General features: G+C 35.4%; 1 protein-coding gene across 1 annotated transcript in view; it reads left to right on the plus strand.

The window, feature by feature from the left end:
• DTHD1 (death domain containing 1) overlaps positions 1 to 14,965 on the plus strand; it is a 70,224-nt gene that overhangs the window by 27,815 nt on the left and 27,444 nt on the right. Inside the window, 2 exon segments of the mRNA XM_030881002.2 lie at positions 103 to 392; positions 7,384 to 7,628. Of these exon segments, the coding sequence (XP_030736862.2) occupies positions 103 to 392; positions 7,384 to 7,628 (535 nt within the window).

The raw sequence follows: 14,965 nt of genomic DNA on the forward strand, positions 1-14,965 counted from the left end.
GAGGTTTGGTTAATAATGGCTTTTTGGGGGTGTTATTAGTTATTCTTGATATTTTTGAAACTGGCTGTTTCCCTCAGGTTACTCCTTCTTTCTTCCATGCAGGTTTATAGTGCTTCACCCGTCTTCCATTGTGGACAATAGCCATTCGGTTTCTTTTGTGAAGTCTTTGGAGGAAGCCATGCTCAGCATCACTGTTTGCATTGTACTTTATCACCAGAAAGACAACCCACATAGAATTGTCATTTTAGTGGTGCTTTCTAAAGATTTACATCAGGTGCTTAGGAACTTGCGCTTGGAAGCGTCTAGTGGTCCTCCAGAGCCATCTCGCCATTTCCAAGTGAAAGAAGGAGAACAACTCCTTTTAAGGTTTACTGGAAACATATTTGCTTCAAGTAAGTATCAAGAAATCTTTTTGCATGTTCTATGGGCTATCAGCCACAAGCTTCAGAAGGAGTCCACTAAACATGTTTTACTAAGGAAATCTTCAAAGAACTGAGGGGAAGCTTTGGAAAAGTAGGAAGAGAAAAAGGACTTATTAAATTCTTTCTTTCCAGTCCGCTTCTTCTCTTTTTAGAGCATGCACATTCCTTAATGGGAAGACCCTAAGTGACACTTTTAGAAATAATCTTCTCCATAATTTGTATAGCTGCCTTCAAGCTAGGATCATCTCCTTCCTACACCAGTGTCGTTGCCTCGTAAATATTCCTCTGTTTTCACTATTAGCCATGTGAAATGGAATGTATCAATATTTCCATAGAGTAATAACAGTGATCTTTTAAAAATGAGTCATACTTTATTACTTCCCTGATTAAAACTTTGTAATTACCTCCTATTCCACTTTAAATAATGCCCAAACTCTATGTTGTCCTACAAAGAATCTAACGTGAGGTCAGTGGACTCCCAAGAGACGTGTGGATAGACTATAAGCATAACTGTACTATTTATAATTCCAGTTATTGTATTTTATATATTTAAAAGACTATGCTGGGAAGGAATCAATAAGCTTCACCGAAGTCCAAAAGGGACCATGGCACAAAAGTGGTTAAGAACCTCAGATCCAGATGACATACCCCTGCTTACCTCTTATCTTTATATTTATCTAGTGATCTTTTATTTCCATTATAAATCTTACCACAACTTGAAATTACTTTACTTATTTATTTGTTTATATACTTTTCATTCTTATATTTATGTTCTTCACTGGAATGTAAATTCCATTAGGGCAGTGACTGTGTCTTTCTTGCTGTGTACCCTTGAGCCTAGAATAGTGCCTGATATATCAAGGGCTTTCAATAAATATGTAGTGAATCAATGAATATATGATGATGCTGAGGAAGATAAACAGGGTGAGTGACTATGAGAGGTGGCAGGAGATGTGGCAGAAGTGAGGGAATGGGTGAGACAGAAGAGATAAAAGGAGGGAAAGAGAAAAGGAAGAAAAAGAAGAACAGAGAGAAAACAGCTGTATGAGAGAAGAGAGAAAAAGAGCTTTGGGGGGGTTGCCCTCACAGCCATTTCTTTTTTATTGATTCAACCCCTTTTCCTTTCTAACTCCTTTCCTTGAGGCAGAATAATATCAAACAGCATGCATGTAAAGATGAGGTGTGGGGGAAATTCAGGAATGGGTTCTGTGGGAATTTCTGGCCCCGGAGTCCTGTGATAGACTTGACTTGAAGTAAGAGACTCTGTTTACTTATAAATTAATATAGATCTCATTGATTTTTAAATGGTGCCTATTTTCTCTCTAATTCTGGAAATTACTCTAAGCTCCGCTGGCTCTTTGCTCTCTGTGGCTTCAAAAACGATGTGGCTTAAAGCTGAGGCTGCCCTGTTTTTGGTATCTCAGAAATAAGTGAGATTCAAAATGTCCCAATTTGAAGTATGTCTTCCACTTTCACATGCAGAGTCTCAGCCATCTGAGCCAGCTGATGGGACCTATGGAGTGAGTGACAGAATGTCACAAAAAGGGGAAGGGGGAGGAGAGGAAGGAAGGGTGGAAGATATCCCTTCCTACTAGGCTTCCGGAATAGAAACTATGCTAGGATAATCCCTCTAAGAAGAGAGAGTCAAAACCTGGAAGTGTCCCACCCAAACTAGTGATGCAAATGACTTCCTGTAGTACTTGGGACAGCAGCTGTGTTTACCTCCTGCTCCAAACAGGAGAGAGTTACTGTGCTTCTCATAGGCAACGGTTGAGTGTACTATTGCCTATAATGGGGAATAGGGAGTATATGCTAAAATAAGAGTGCCTGGAGACAGGCAGCATGTGTGCGGTCCCTCCATATAGGAATGAAGAACTCCTCTTCACTCAAAGAAAATGAGTCAGTCAGGATGCCAGGATCCTTTCTCCTTTGCCTTTTCTAGAGACTTATGGCCAGATCTGGAGCTTCACTGGATTTTCTCCATCTAAGAGGAGCAAGACCCTCAGTAAAGAATTGATACCTGATCCTTCCATCAGGGCCTGTGGTAGCCTCTGTGAATCTCAGATACAAACTGCCAGAGGTTGTCTGCCTGGAGGTCCTCCCCTCAATCCATCCCCACCGTCTTCTCTAGTCATCTCCTACTGTATTTTCCTATGTCACTTATAATGATCATGTGTGGAGAAGCTTTTCCTATCTTTCCTGATTACCTCTATTCTTATTTTACTTATTCAGATCCTTATGTAATTCTCTTAGTGGACATGGTCATAGATATAATCTTCTATTTATTTTTTAATTGTTTGATCAATGTCAGTGTCTCTGACTACAGTGCCATGAAAGGAGGGCCTGTTTTATTGGTGGGCCTGCTTTATTTTAGGGAGGTGCCTAAAAGCTAGAAGAAGTATTTGTTTGAAGAATGAAGACAAAAGCTTTGGAACAACCTTAACATTATAGTATTATGTGATTAAAAGTATTTAAAACTTTAATTAATAAATTTAGATGACTGCCCTCTGAGAAATATCAAAATCTCTATATTCCTTATATAGAATACAGATGGTTCTTTTGACTGAGGACCTTGGGACATAGAGATAATTTCTACTTCTAGGAGAAAATAAGATAGGTGTTCCTTTGGTTTTTATATTGGCCTTTGGCATTCTTCTGGACACAGCTAGAATCTTCTTTCTCTCTCTAGGTTAGAGCTGTTGATTCAGCACTTAAGCTTTCTATTGCATCACATCTAAGCCCCCAGTGCTCAGAAAATTCATAAAGTGCTAGGAAACGGGCAGACAGAATTTTATATAATGACACCTTAGCACCACTCATAACATCGAGTAATGCCCCAAAGAGGTCTGTGTGTGTCCAATTTGCCCCAAATGCCCTTTGGCCCAGAGAAATAGTTTTCCCAGACACACGTGTTAGAATGTTAGAATGACCTTCCTTTTACTCATTTAACAAAGATTCCCTGTCCTTATGTACATTATATTTTACTGGAGAGACACAGAGAAGAAGCAAATAAATAATAAAATGTACAGCTTAATGAGGTGGAAAATTCCTTACAGAAGAATAAAGGAAAGGGAATAGAAAGTCTCAGAGAGAGTGGCAGATTTGCAATTTTAAATAGACTCGTCAGAGAAAGTGCCATTTCAGCAGAGACTTGAAGATGAGAGAGCAAGCCATAATCCTATCCCAGGAGAATTTGTCCCGGGCAGGACAAGGAGGCTGGGATGGCTGGATGAGAGGGAGGGAGAGGAGAGTTGGAGGAGATGAGGTAGGTACTGGTCATGCCTTGAAGGCCATTTCAAGGACTTTGCCTTTTATTCTAAGTGAAGTGGGAAGCCAAGAAGGGTTTTCAACAGGGCCATCACATGATCTGGGTCAGATTATATCTGTGTTGAGATTAGATAGTATAAGGCAAGTGTAGCAGCAGGGAGACAGGTTAATGAGCCATTGCAATGAATCAAGCAAGGGTTGATGGAGGCTTAGAGGCAAAGGTATTAGAAATTGTTTCTGGTATTTTCACCATAAGCATCTTTGCCATAGACACCTTTGCCGCAAGTATTTTTACTGCATAACTAATTAGCCATAAGGCAATTTTGCCATAAAAGGTATAATGGCAAAAAATAAAAGAGGGACATTTAAAAGCACATAATGAAACATGAAAACTGAATAACAAAATTATAAAGACTTTACTGCGACACAAAATATTTAAATACAGTTAAAATGTGTGTAGATTCATGACAATGCTGCACAGATAACTGATTTTATTTTGTGGGTTGTACCTAAGCACTTGTCTTCCAAGTCTTTTGTTCATAGTATTTTATACATTTTTTTAAACTTGTTTATTCATCTTTCTGTTTGGCATCGCACTTTTTCTTATTCACTAAAACTTCATCCTTCACTGAGAGAGGTATCAGTTTCCATATACTAGGATGCATATTTGTAACTGAGCTTTGTGTTGCATTGCAAAACCTTCCACACTGTTTGTCCTTTGCATATTGTCACATGTCTCTTGACAGATGTTCCAAAGTTCTATGGAAAATGTGGGTTCCACTCTGGGCCTGCCAGGCTCTCAGTCTCAGCCTCTTTCTCCCCCAGTGTAGTGTGTTTCGAAATAAGAAACCAATTCGTGGGGTAAAACATCGTCATCTGTCATGATTTTTTTGTTGTATATGTCAAACCAAACTGTTAACCAGTTATTTTATCTTTTACAGCAAAATTGCCTTATGGCCAGATAGTTATATGGCAAAAATGTGGTGGAAAAAAGGCTTGTGGCAAAGATGTCTACAGCAAAGATGCTTATGGTGAAAGTACCTAGAACTGGTGGAGATGTGTTAGGACACAGAAACATCCTGAGCCAGTGGTTCTCATGAGAGTATTCTGGTTCTCTGTGTTGGTAGCATGTCACTTCTTCATGTGACTTTTCTAAGCAAAAGCATATAGGTCTATGTTTGTACTTCCTATGTCTTCAATGAAAAATATTCCAATATGCATTGTTGAGAAGAAAATACATTGCTATAAAAAATATCTAGTAACTCACAAAATATAAATAAATTATTTAGTTCTTTAAATGACAAATATTTATTGTATAGCTCCTATCCTACTATCCCTGCTAGGAACTATGTACATAATACATTGACGAGAAAGAGGTTCTCAAAATGTCAACTAATGATTGCTTTCGTAATTTTGGTATTTAATGAGTGACTTTTGGTTTTACTTCTCTAAATATGCCAGAGTGGGAGAAAAAAATAAAATAATGCAACTTCTTTGTGCTATTTGTTCTTTTTTTGGTTCTGTTTTTTTCTGTGACAAAGGGTCTTCAAAATATAGTGTTACATCTTAGCAACAATGAAACTCCAACTTAAGTCTACATAATACTTTCTTTGATAACACTAAGATCATGCTATTTATTACTAGTAAATCCTCAATAATTTCATCCTTATTTCATATATAAATGTGATTCTTAGAGATTTATATTACAAATCTTTATTTTTTTAAATTAACTGGCAATTCAAGGTAGGTAAGTTTTAGAAATAGGTAGAACCAATGTGACTACACCTCATCCTCCAATCTTTATATACTTATACACATTATCCTTTATGAGTAATTGTATACCTGGCAGGGAGTATCACTCAAGGGGTGGAAGGAGAAATTTACTAAATTATATTCTGTTGGGACAAAAGTAGCAACATTTTTCTTGGTAGTACTCTAGTGGCATGGAAGTAGAAGTTTGCTAAGTATTCCCACAGTGATCTAGAAACTCTAACTTACTAGATGATATTTCAGTGACTCCAAATAATTTATCTTTTTTTTCTTTTTCCCTTTCTTTCTTACCAGAATGAAACTTTTAAAGCAAACCCTGGCTAGTCATGCCTGTCCTAGGATGTCCTAGGAATCTGTTTTGTTCAAGGAGCCAGGTTGCCTCTAAAATGTAGACTTAAGCAAAGGGACATACTCCTATACCTTCCATAACCTGGAGTTATTCTAATTCTAGATTTAATTGTGCTTTAGAAATTCACCAAAATGACGTCTAGCAGTCAAAACAAGGAGAAAAGTATCAGTGTCATTTACATCTCTCACAGAATGCAAGAGGGAAAGCTTCCCATAAGAGAAAGAGAGAGAAAGAGAAAGCTCTGGGCAGTCAACTTTCAGGCCTCTGAGAGCAGCAGAAAGTTGCAACTTAGATATAAAAGCTTCATATTGACAGTCTTTTAAAAAATTTAAGTGGGTTGGTTTTTGTCATACAAATTCAAAACAATGTAAGAATCCGTCTTCGTTCTTCTCATTTGCTGTCATTGCTATTATTTACTGAGCCTTTATTATGTGCCAGGCCCTGTGCCAATCATTCTATCCATACTCCCTCATTTAATTCCCAGAACAATCCTAGGACGTTAGTTTTATTTCTCGTTTTAAAGGTAAGGAAGTTAAGGCTCCAAGAAGTTCAGAGATGTGCAAGAACTGGCTAAATATTACAGCGTAGGTAAATATTAGAGGCTGAACATGGATCTAGATCTTTATGTCAGAAACATATTATAACTGCTACGTTACAGCTTACTTTTAAATTTTGCTAAGGGTAATGCACACTTGCCTTACAAATACCGCAGTGTCTGTTTTACTGTTGCAATGAGAAGGTGAAATATCCTGACTGTCATGGTAAAACCCCCAAGAGTGAAATGTTATGTTCACTAAAGCTCCATTATTTTCAGTGGACAGTTGAGAAGACTTTTACATATGCTTGTTTGGGGAGAATTCACCAGGTTTTAATAGAAATTTCAGTAACTATTAAATCTAGAAACTATTCCATTTGGAAGTTCTAGAACAGCACTGTATTTCTGCATGGTGAAAATGTTTTATATGTGTACTCTCCCATATGGTAGCTACTAGACAGACGTGGCTATTGAACATTCGAAATGTGGCTAGAGCACCTAAGGAATTGAATTTTTGATCTTAATTAGTTTTAACTTTAATTTTAAAAGCCACATTTTGCTAGTGGCTACCGTATAGGAGAGCACAGTTCTAGAATGTCTGTTGCGAGGTCGTGATAGTGTGCAACGTGATATGAATAGTTAAGTGAAAGGAAAAATATCATTCTTAAAAAGTGAAAATAATTTTCTAAGTAGAGAAAGAGATGAGTATTTCCAATGGTTTCTTGTTGTAGCAAAATGGAATAGAAAAAGAAAATCAGATCAATGATGACTCCCACAAATGCATAAAAAAAGAAAAAGAAAATCAAAGATTATTAGACCTAGAAGCAGCCAGAGAACACCTGGTCCAAGTATAGATGAGAATCATTTTAGTAATTTATACAGTCTCAGCCTAGTGCTGGTTTATTAGGTTATGTTTTGACAAGAGGTATTGACACAAAAAAGACAAATTTTTTAAAATGAATGATTATTTGGATTTTTAAAAAATAAGTAAAAAAAGTGGTATATATTAATAGTAACAAATGCATTTTACTTCTATTTAGGCAATGGGAAGGATTATGGAAAAGACTACAAGCTTATTTTTCATTTACAAAGGAAACCTAGACTGGAACTCCAAATCAAAGAGGTGGATGAATTTGGAAACTATAGCTGCCCTCATTATAAGGGTACCATTGTAGTTTATAAAGTACCTAAAGAAAAGATAGTCCACAACTTGGATCAATCTCTTATACTTAACGAAAACAATTATCAGTTGCCAATTTGCAAATTACCATTGAAATTGCCAAAGGTGAGTCATTTTACTTCCCTAATTACTGTATTTTTTTAATTCTCTATAATTCTCTACCAAATTCAATACTGCATAAATACGGATACTTATGGTTGAAAGGAAAGATAGGAATAATGTTGATAAGGGATAAGCTACAAGAGTGATAGAATGCATGTCAGGATTTCTACTTTCTTCCATATCAACTTTGTAATAGGAACAATTCAAATTGGTCTGGTCCTGACAGTATATTGTTAATGACTATTGAAAATATGTCATTCATTTTCTGTAACTGATTCTGAGTAACTAAAAAAAATCATTTATAAAAACATAGAATACCTTTCAGAACACAACAATTTTTGAAAAATCATGTGGTGACAAGGAAAATGACATAAAAATATTTTCAGTGAGACTTACCAAATCCTGCACGTTTGTTTTAAGAGTTAATTACTCTTTCATTTCTGATTTTGTTTATTTGAGTTCTTTTTTTTTTCTTTTTGGTTAGTCTAGTTAAAGTTTTGTTAATTTTGTTTATCTTTTCAAAGAACCAACTGTTAGTTTCATTGATCATTTATACTGTCTTTTCAGACTCTATTTCATTTATTTCCATTCTAATCTTTATTATTTCCTTCCTCGATTAAATTTGGACTTTTTTGTTCTTCTTTTTCTAGTTCTTTCAGGTGTAAAGTTAGCTTATTTGCAATTTTTCTTGTTTCTTGAAGTAAGCCTGTATCGTCATGAACTTTCCTCTTAGAACTGCTTTAGCATAGATGTTGGTATGTCCTGTTTCTGTTTTCATTTGTCTATGTAGTTTTTGATTTTGTCTTCAAATTCCTAATGACTCATTGGTTATTCAGTAGCGTGTTGATTAATCTCCACATTTTTGTGAATTTCTCAGTTTCTTCTTTTAGTTGATTACTAGTTTCATGTCACTGTTGTTTGGAGAAGATGCTTGACAGGATTACAATCTCCTTGAGTTTATGGAGACTTATTTTGTGACCTAACATGTGACCTATTTGGAGAATGGTCCACATGCACTTGAGAAAAATGTGTATTCTGCTGCTTTTAGATGGAATGTTCTTTCTCTATATATGTATCTATTAGGTTCATTTGGTTTAATGTGTTGTTTAAAGTTGATGTTTGCTTATTAATTTTCTGTATGGATGATCTATCATTGAAATTAGTGGAATATTAAAGTCCCTTATTATTACTGTATTGTTGTCAATTTCTCCCTTTAGGTCAGTTAATATTTGCTTTATTTATTTTGGTGCTCCTATACTGTCTGCATATATATTTATAAATGTTACATCTAGAGGAGAAGTTACAACTGATACCACAAAAATAAAAAGAGATAATAAGAAACTACTACAAACAATTATATACCAACAAATTAGGCAACCTACAAGAAATGGATAAATTCCTAGAAACAAAAAAATCTTCTAAGATTCAGTCATGAAGAAATAGAAAATCTGAATAGACTGATTTCTTGTTAGGAGATTGAAACAATGATCAAAAACTTCCCAGCAAACAAAAGTCCAGGACCAGACAGCTTCATGGATGAATTCTAACAAACATTCAAAAGAATATTTACTATCTATCCTCTCAAACTCTTCCAACATATTGAAAAGGAGGGAATGCTTCCAAAATTTTTTTATGAAGCCAATATTACCCTGATACCAAAACCAAACAAGGATGCCACAAAAAAGAGAAAATTACAGACCAATATCCTTGATGAATGTAGATGCAAAAATCCTCAACAAGATGTTAGCAAATCCAACAATACATGAAAAGAATCATAGACCGAGATCAAGTGGGATTTATCCCAAGGATGCAAGGATAGTTCAACATCTGCAAATCAATCAATGCGTTATACCACATTAACAAAATAAAGGATAAGAATCATATGATCATCTCAATAGAAGCAGAAAAAAATTTTGACAAAATTCAACATCCATTTATAATAAAAATTATCAACGAAGCAGGTATAGAGAAAAGTTACCTCAACATAATAAATGCCATACATGACAAACCTACAGCAAACATCATACTCAATGGTGAAAAGCTGAAAGCATTTACACTAAGATCAGGAACATGACAAGGATGCCCACTCTTGCCACTTTTATTTAACTTAGTACTAAAGGTCCTATCTACAGTAGTTAGACAAGAAACATAAGTAAAAGGAATCCAAATTTTAAAATTGTCACTATTTGCAGATGGTATAATAATATATATAGAAAACCCTAAAGACACTACCAAAAGCTGTGGGAACTAATTCATCAATTCAGTAAAGTTGCAGGATACAAAATCAATATATAAATAAATCTGTGGCACTTCTATACACTAATAATGAACTATCAGAAAGAGAATTTAAGAAAACAATGCCATTTACAATTGTATAAAGAAAAGCCAGTAATAAATTTAACCAAGGAGGTGAAAGGCCTATACACTAAAAATTGTAAGACATTGATAAAAGAATTTGGAGAAGATACAAATAAATGGAAAAATACCCTGTGCTCATGGATTGGAAGAATTAATATAGTCAAAATGTTCATACTAACTAAAGCAATCTACAGGTTTAATGCAATCCCTATCAAAATTCCAAAGGCATTTTTCACAGACCTGGAACAAATAATTTTAAAATTTGTGTGGAAACACAAAAGATCCCAAATAGCCAAAGCAATCTTGAGAATGAAAACAAAGCTGGAGGGATGAAGCACTGTGATTCAAACTATATTACAAGGCTATAGTAATCAAAACAGTATGGCATTGGTATAAGGACAGACACACAGATCAATAGAACAGAACTGAGAAGCCAGAAATAAACCCATACATATAGACAATTAAATTATGACATTGGAGCCAAGAACATACTACAAAGAAAGGATAGTCTCCTCCATAAATCATGTTGGGAAAACTGGACATACACATGCAAAAGACTGAAACTAGACCAGTATCTTACACAATGCATAACAATTAACTCACAGTGGATTAAAGGCTTGTGTGTAAGACCAAGAAAATCCTAGAGGAAAACATAGGCATAACCTCCTTGATATTGGTCTTAGCAATGTCTTTGTAGATCTGACTCCAAAGGCACAGGACACAAAAATGAAAATAAACAAATTCAACACCTCAAACTAAAATGCTTCTTCATAGTGAATGAAATCATCATCCAAATTAAAGTTGAACCTACTGAATGAGAAAAAATATTTACAAATCATATATCTGAGAAGGGGTTAATATCCAAAATATATAAAGAATGCATATAATACCACAACAAATACAGAAGCAACTCAATTAGACAGTGGGCAGAGAAACCAGATAGACACTTTTCCAAAAAAGACATACAGGTGGTTGATAGGCATATGAAAAGATATTCAACATCACTAGTTATTAGGGAAATGAGAATCAGCACCAAAATGAGATATCATCTCAAACCTCTTGTATAGAATAGCTATTATCAAAAAGATAAGAAATAGCAAGTATTGGAGAGGATGTGGAGAAAAGGGAACCCTTATACACTTTGGGGTTGGTGGGAATGTAAATTGGTGGGAAGGTAAATTGATCCAGCCACTATTAAAAACAGTATGAAGATTCTTCAAAAATTAAAAATACAACTACCATATGATTCAGCTCTTCCCCTTCTGGGTATTTATCCAAAGAATACAAAAATACTAATTTGAAAAGATATATGCACCCTATCTTCATTGCGGTATTATTTACAATAGCCAAGCTATGGAAACAACCTAAGTGTCCATTGATGGATGAATGGATAAGGAAGATATGGTATATATACACAATGGCATACTACGCAGCAATAGAAAGAATGAAATCTTGCGATGTGCAATAACATGGCTGAACTTTTATGGTACAATGCTAAGTGAAATAAGTCAGACAGAGAAAGACAAACACCATGTGGTTTCACTCATCTGTGGAATCTAAAATACAAAAAAATGATCAAACAAACCAAAACAAAAGCAAATTCATAGATACAGATAACAGATTGGTGATTACCAACCAGAGAGGAGGGGGGTTTGGGGGACAAAATGGTTGAAGATGTCAGTTGTATGGTGATGATTGGTAACTAGGTTTTTGGTGTTGTTCACTTTGTAGTGTATACAGATATCAAATTGTAATGTACACCTGAATCGTATATAATGTATTGATAACATACCAATTTTACCTCAATTTTTAAAATGAGTTAATTACTTTTTTCTAAAATTCTTATTCTTATCAGGAGTGTAGGAATCAATTCTCTCAACACGTGAAACAAAAAGTAAATAATTTTATTGTTGTATGTACTATTTCTTTCAGTGATCCAGGACTTGTACTTCTAAACTACATTCTAATGAGAAATATAACTGAAAAATTTATCACTCCAGAGGAAGAACAAACTTTTTATCATTTAAAGAAAGCCAGAAGTAGTTTTACATGGTTTTACTTGTGTTATGAATAGCAGAAACATGTTTTCTATGGGATTAGATCTTGTACTGATTTTGAATAAATTAGTAAAGTAAGTCATTAATTTGACAAATATTAATTGAACTTCTGAAATATGCTATGCTAAGCATTCTGATAAATACAGAGATATATAGGATAATACATGCCCTAAAGCTATGTTGTCCTGGATGCAGCCACTATCCACATGTGTCTATGGAGCACTTGAAATATGGCTAGTCCAAATTTAGATGTACCGTAAGTGTCAAATACACATTGGATTTCAAAAAGTTAGTACAAAAAGATAGAAAATATTTCATTATTTTGCTCATAGTGATTTCATAGTAAGTTATAATATTTTGGTTATGGAGTTAAACAAAAATATATTATTAAAATTAATCTCATATGCTTTAAAAGTTTTTATGTGGCTAACTAGAATAGTTGAAATTATGTGTTTCAAACTATATTTCTATAGGACATCATTGCTCAAAATTGTTTACAATCTAGCAGAGTATGCAAAACATGTATACAAAATCACCTTGTAAGATTGTGAATAATTAGACTAATGGTATAAACAGTGTACAAACAGTTATTCAGAGGAGGGAAATTGTTTTTCTGGAAGCTAAAATCAATAGAAGTTTCATGGTGGTTGTGGCATTTTATCTGAGCTTTGTAAGTTTGTAGAAATTTGGCCATTGGGAATGAAGAAAAATGTATGTTAGGCTGAGGAAATGGAATGAATTTGACCAGGGATGGTAGGCAGGAATTCAGAATTCGTATAACCACCATTAAAATAATTTCTAATGTGCCAAAGATCTTTCAAATGCTTTCCATGCACTGTATCATTAAATCCTCACAAAAATCATATGAAGCATTATCACTGTTCTCATTTTATAGGAAATTGAGGCATAGAAATTTTAGGCAACTTGCCCATGGACCCGTAACTAAGTAAGTGTCAGAAGTGGGATTCATACCCAGAAAATCTGCTTCACACATAGGCAACCACTGTGTGCTATTTCCTCTTTAGCAGATACCACTAGGATTCTTAGTCAAGGATACAGGATGGATTTTAGGACATTCGGGTTCTCCCAGGAAGTTGTATGACAATTTCATGTATACCATGCTTTAGTGTAGAGGTGATATTAAAATTATTTCACAAATGATAGGACATGGGTTCTCGTCATTCACATTGAAAGTAGCCATTTGAGCAGGGTCCTAGAGACATCAACCCTTTACTTGCTGGTTTTGGGGAGATCCTGGAGTTCTTGGGAGGCATGTGTAGGGTAGCATAGTCTAGTAAACCACTGATAGTGAAAATTATATTTTAAGAATGGTATAGCTAGGGCAGTGTATACCCACTATCGGTTTTTCCTCTGAGAGTTTTCACTTCCATCTTAGGGCCTTTGCCCTTGCTGTTCCCTATGTTTGGGGGTCTCTTCCCTTAGATAGTCATGTAACTGGTTCTCATTAGTCAGGTCTCAGCTCAACTATCACCTCCTTATCCTTATTCCTCCATCTCCTTATTTCAAGTCACTCTTTAACTCCTGACCCTTTTAAAACTTCATAATGCTTATCATCAATTGAAACTATTAGATTTATTTATTTGTTTACTTAATTTCGACTTGACTTTCCTCCTTGAGAGAGCAAGTCCCATGAGCTAAGGACCTTGTCTACCCTATTCCGGCTCTAGCATCAGTAATTAGAACAGTGTTGGGCATATTGTAGGCACTCTAAATATTTGTCACTGGATGAATGCAGGGAGGACTATAGAGTTCATTAGATTCTAAAAGTTTAGGAACTGTTGACTTAAAGGAATACTTGAGTTCTCTCACATCAGTGGTTTAGAGCCTGCCTATTCAAACACTTAGCTGGCAGGCCAAGGAGCTGATTTGGATCAACATGAATATTTGAGAGCAGAGAAAGGATACATCAGGGGTGACCTCTTGGTAGCTTGATTTAGCACTTTACTTCCTAAGATCGCTGTGTTGTTCTGATGTATGGGGTGAGCAGAGGGAAACAAGGGAAGCTGTTGGAACTCTCTGGCAGGAAGTCGTGAAAGTCTCACTGTGATGATGGTGGATGATGGAAAGGAAGACTCCTATGTGAGAGAGGACACACTTGAGGTATAAAATGTGACCCAAATTCAACTTTCAGTTTACAGTGTTTCCTCTGTGGCCTATCTGACATTGTGAGTTAATTAGCCAACTTAGCCAAGCTATATAATTAAGGGGTTTATATAGATTTTCCTCAAGGAAAGTCTGTGCTAGTGATCGTCCATATCTTTTGCATGAGCTCTTCCTCTGCTTTGATTCTAGAACAACACTCTCCACCTGCTTGCCTGAGCAGTCCCTACTGGTCATCCCATACAGCTCTGCTGAAGTATGACTTCTCCCTGGAAGCCTTTCCCGACCTCCCCTTCAAACCAAGTTAGGTGTTCCTGGTGTGTGTTTCCACAACATTCTACACTTTTCCTATGAGTGCAGTTATCTTATTTTATCATAATCCCTAGCTTTCCAATAGACAAGTGTTTCTCAACCTTTTTTTGTTTGTTTTTGCCTTCCTAAGGGATCTTTAGACTGTATGTCTGTTTATGCATTGTATGTATAGCTATGTTTTATACGTTAAAAGTTTAAGCTTTTCTGTCTTGCCCAAGAGCTAATTTTCTCTCCTTGAGAGTGATGTTACCTTGGGTGGGAATTAGTGCAATCAACCATACAAATGCATCCACTGTTGTACTCAATTTGTATTGTCGGTGCCAAGCATAGTACACGTTGGATAATTATTTGTAAATTATTAGATAAATGAGACAAGTTTTCAAACCTTAAAATTGTCCAACCTTGAAATTTATCATCTTGGAACTATATTGGCATTTTTAAAAAACATTACATTTTAAATGTAAGCTGCCTTTCATATATTAATCTATAGCC

Source organism: Globicephala melas, chromosome 5, assembly GCF_963455315.2.
Source record: "Globicephala melas chromosome 5, mGloMel1.2, whole genome shotgun sequence".
Classification (NCBI taxonomy): Eukaryota; Metazoa; Chordata; class Mammalia; order Artiodactyla; family Delphinidae; genus Globicephala; species Globicephala melas.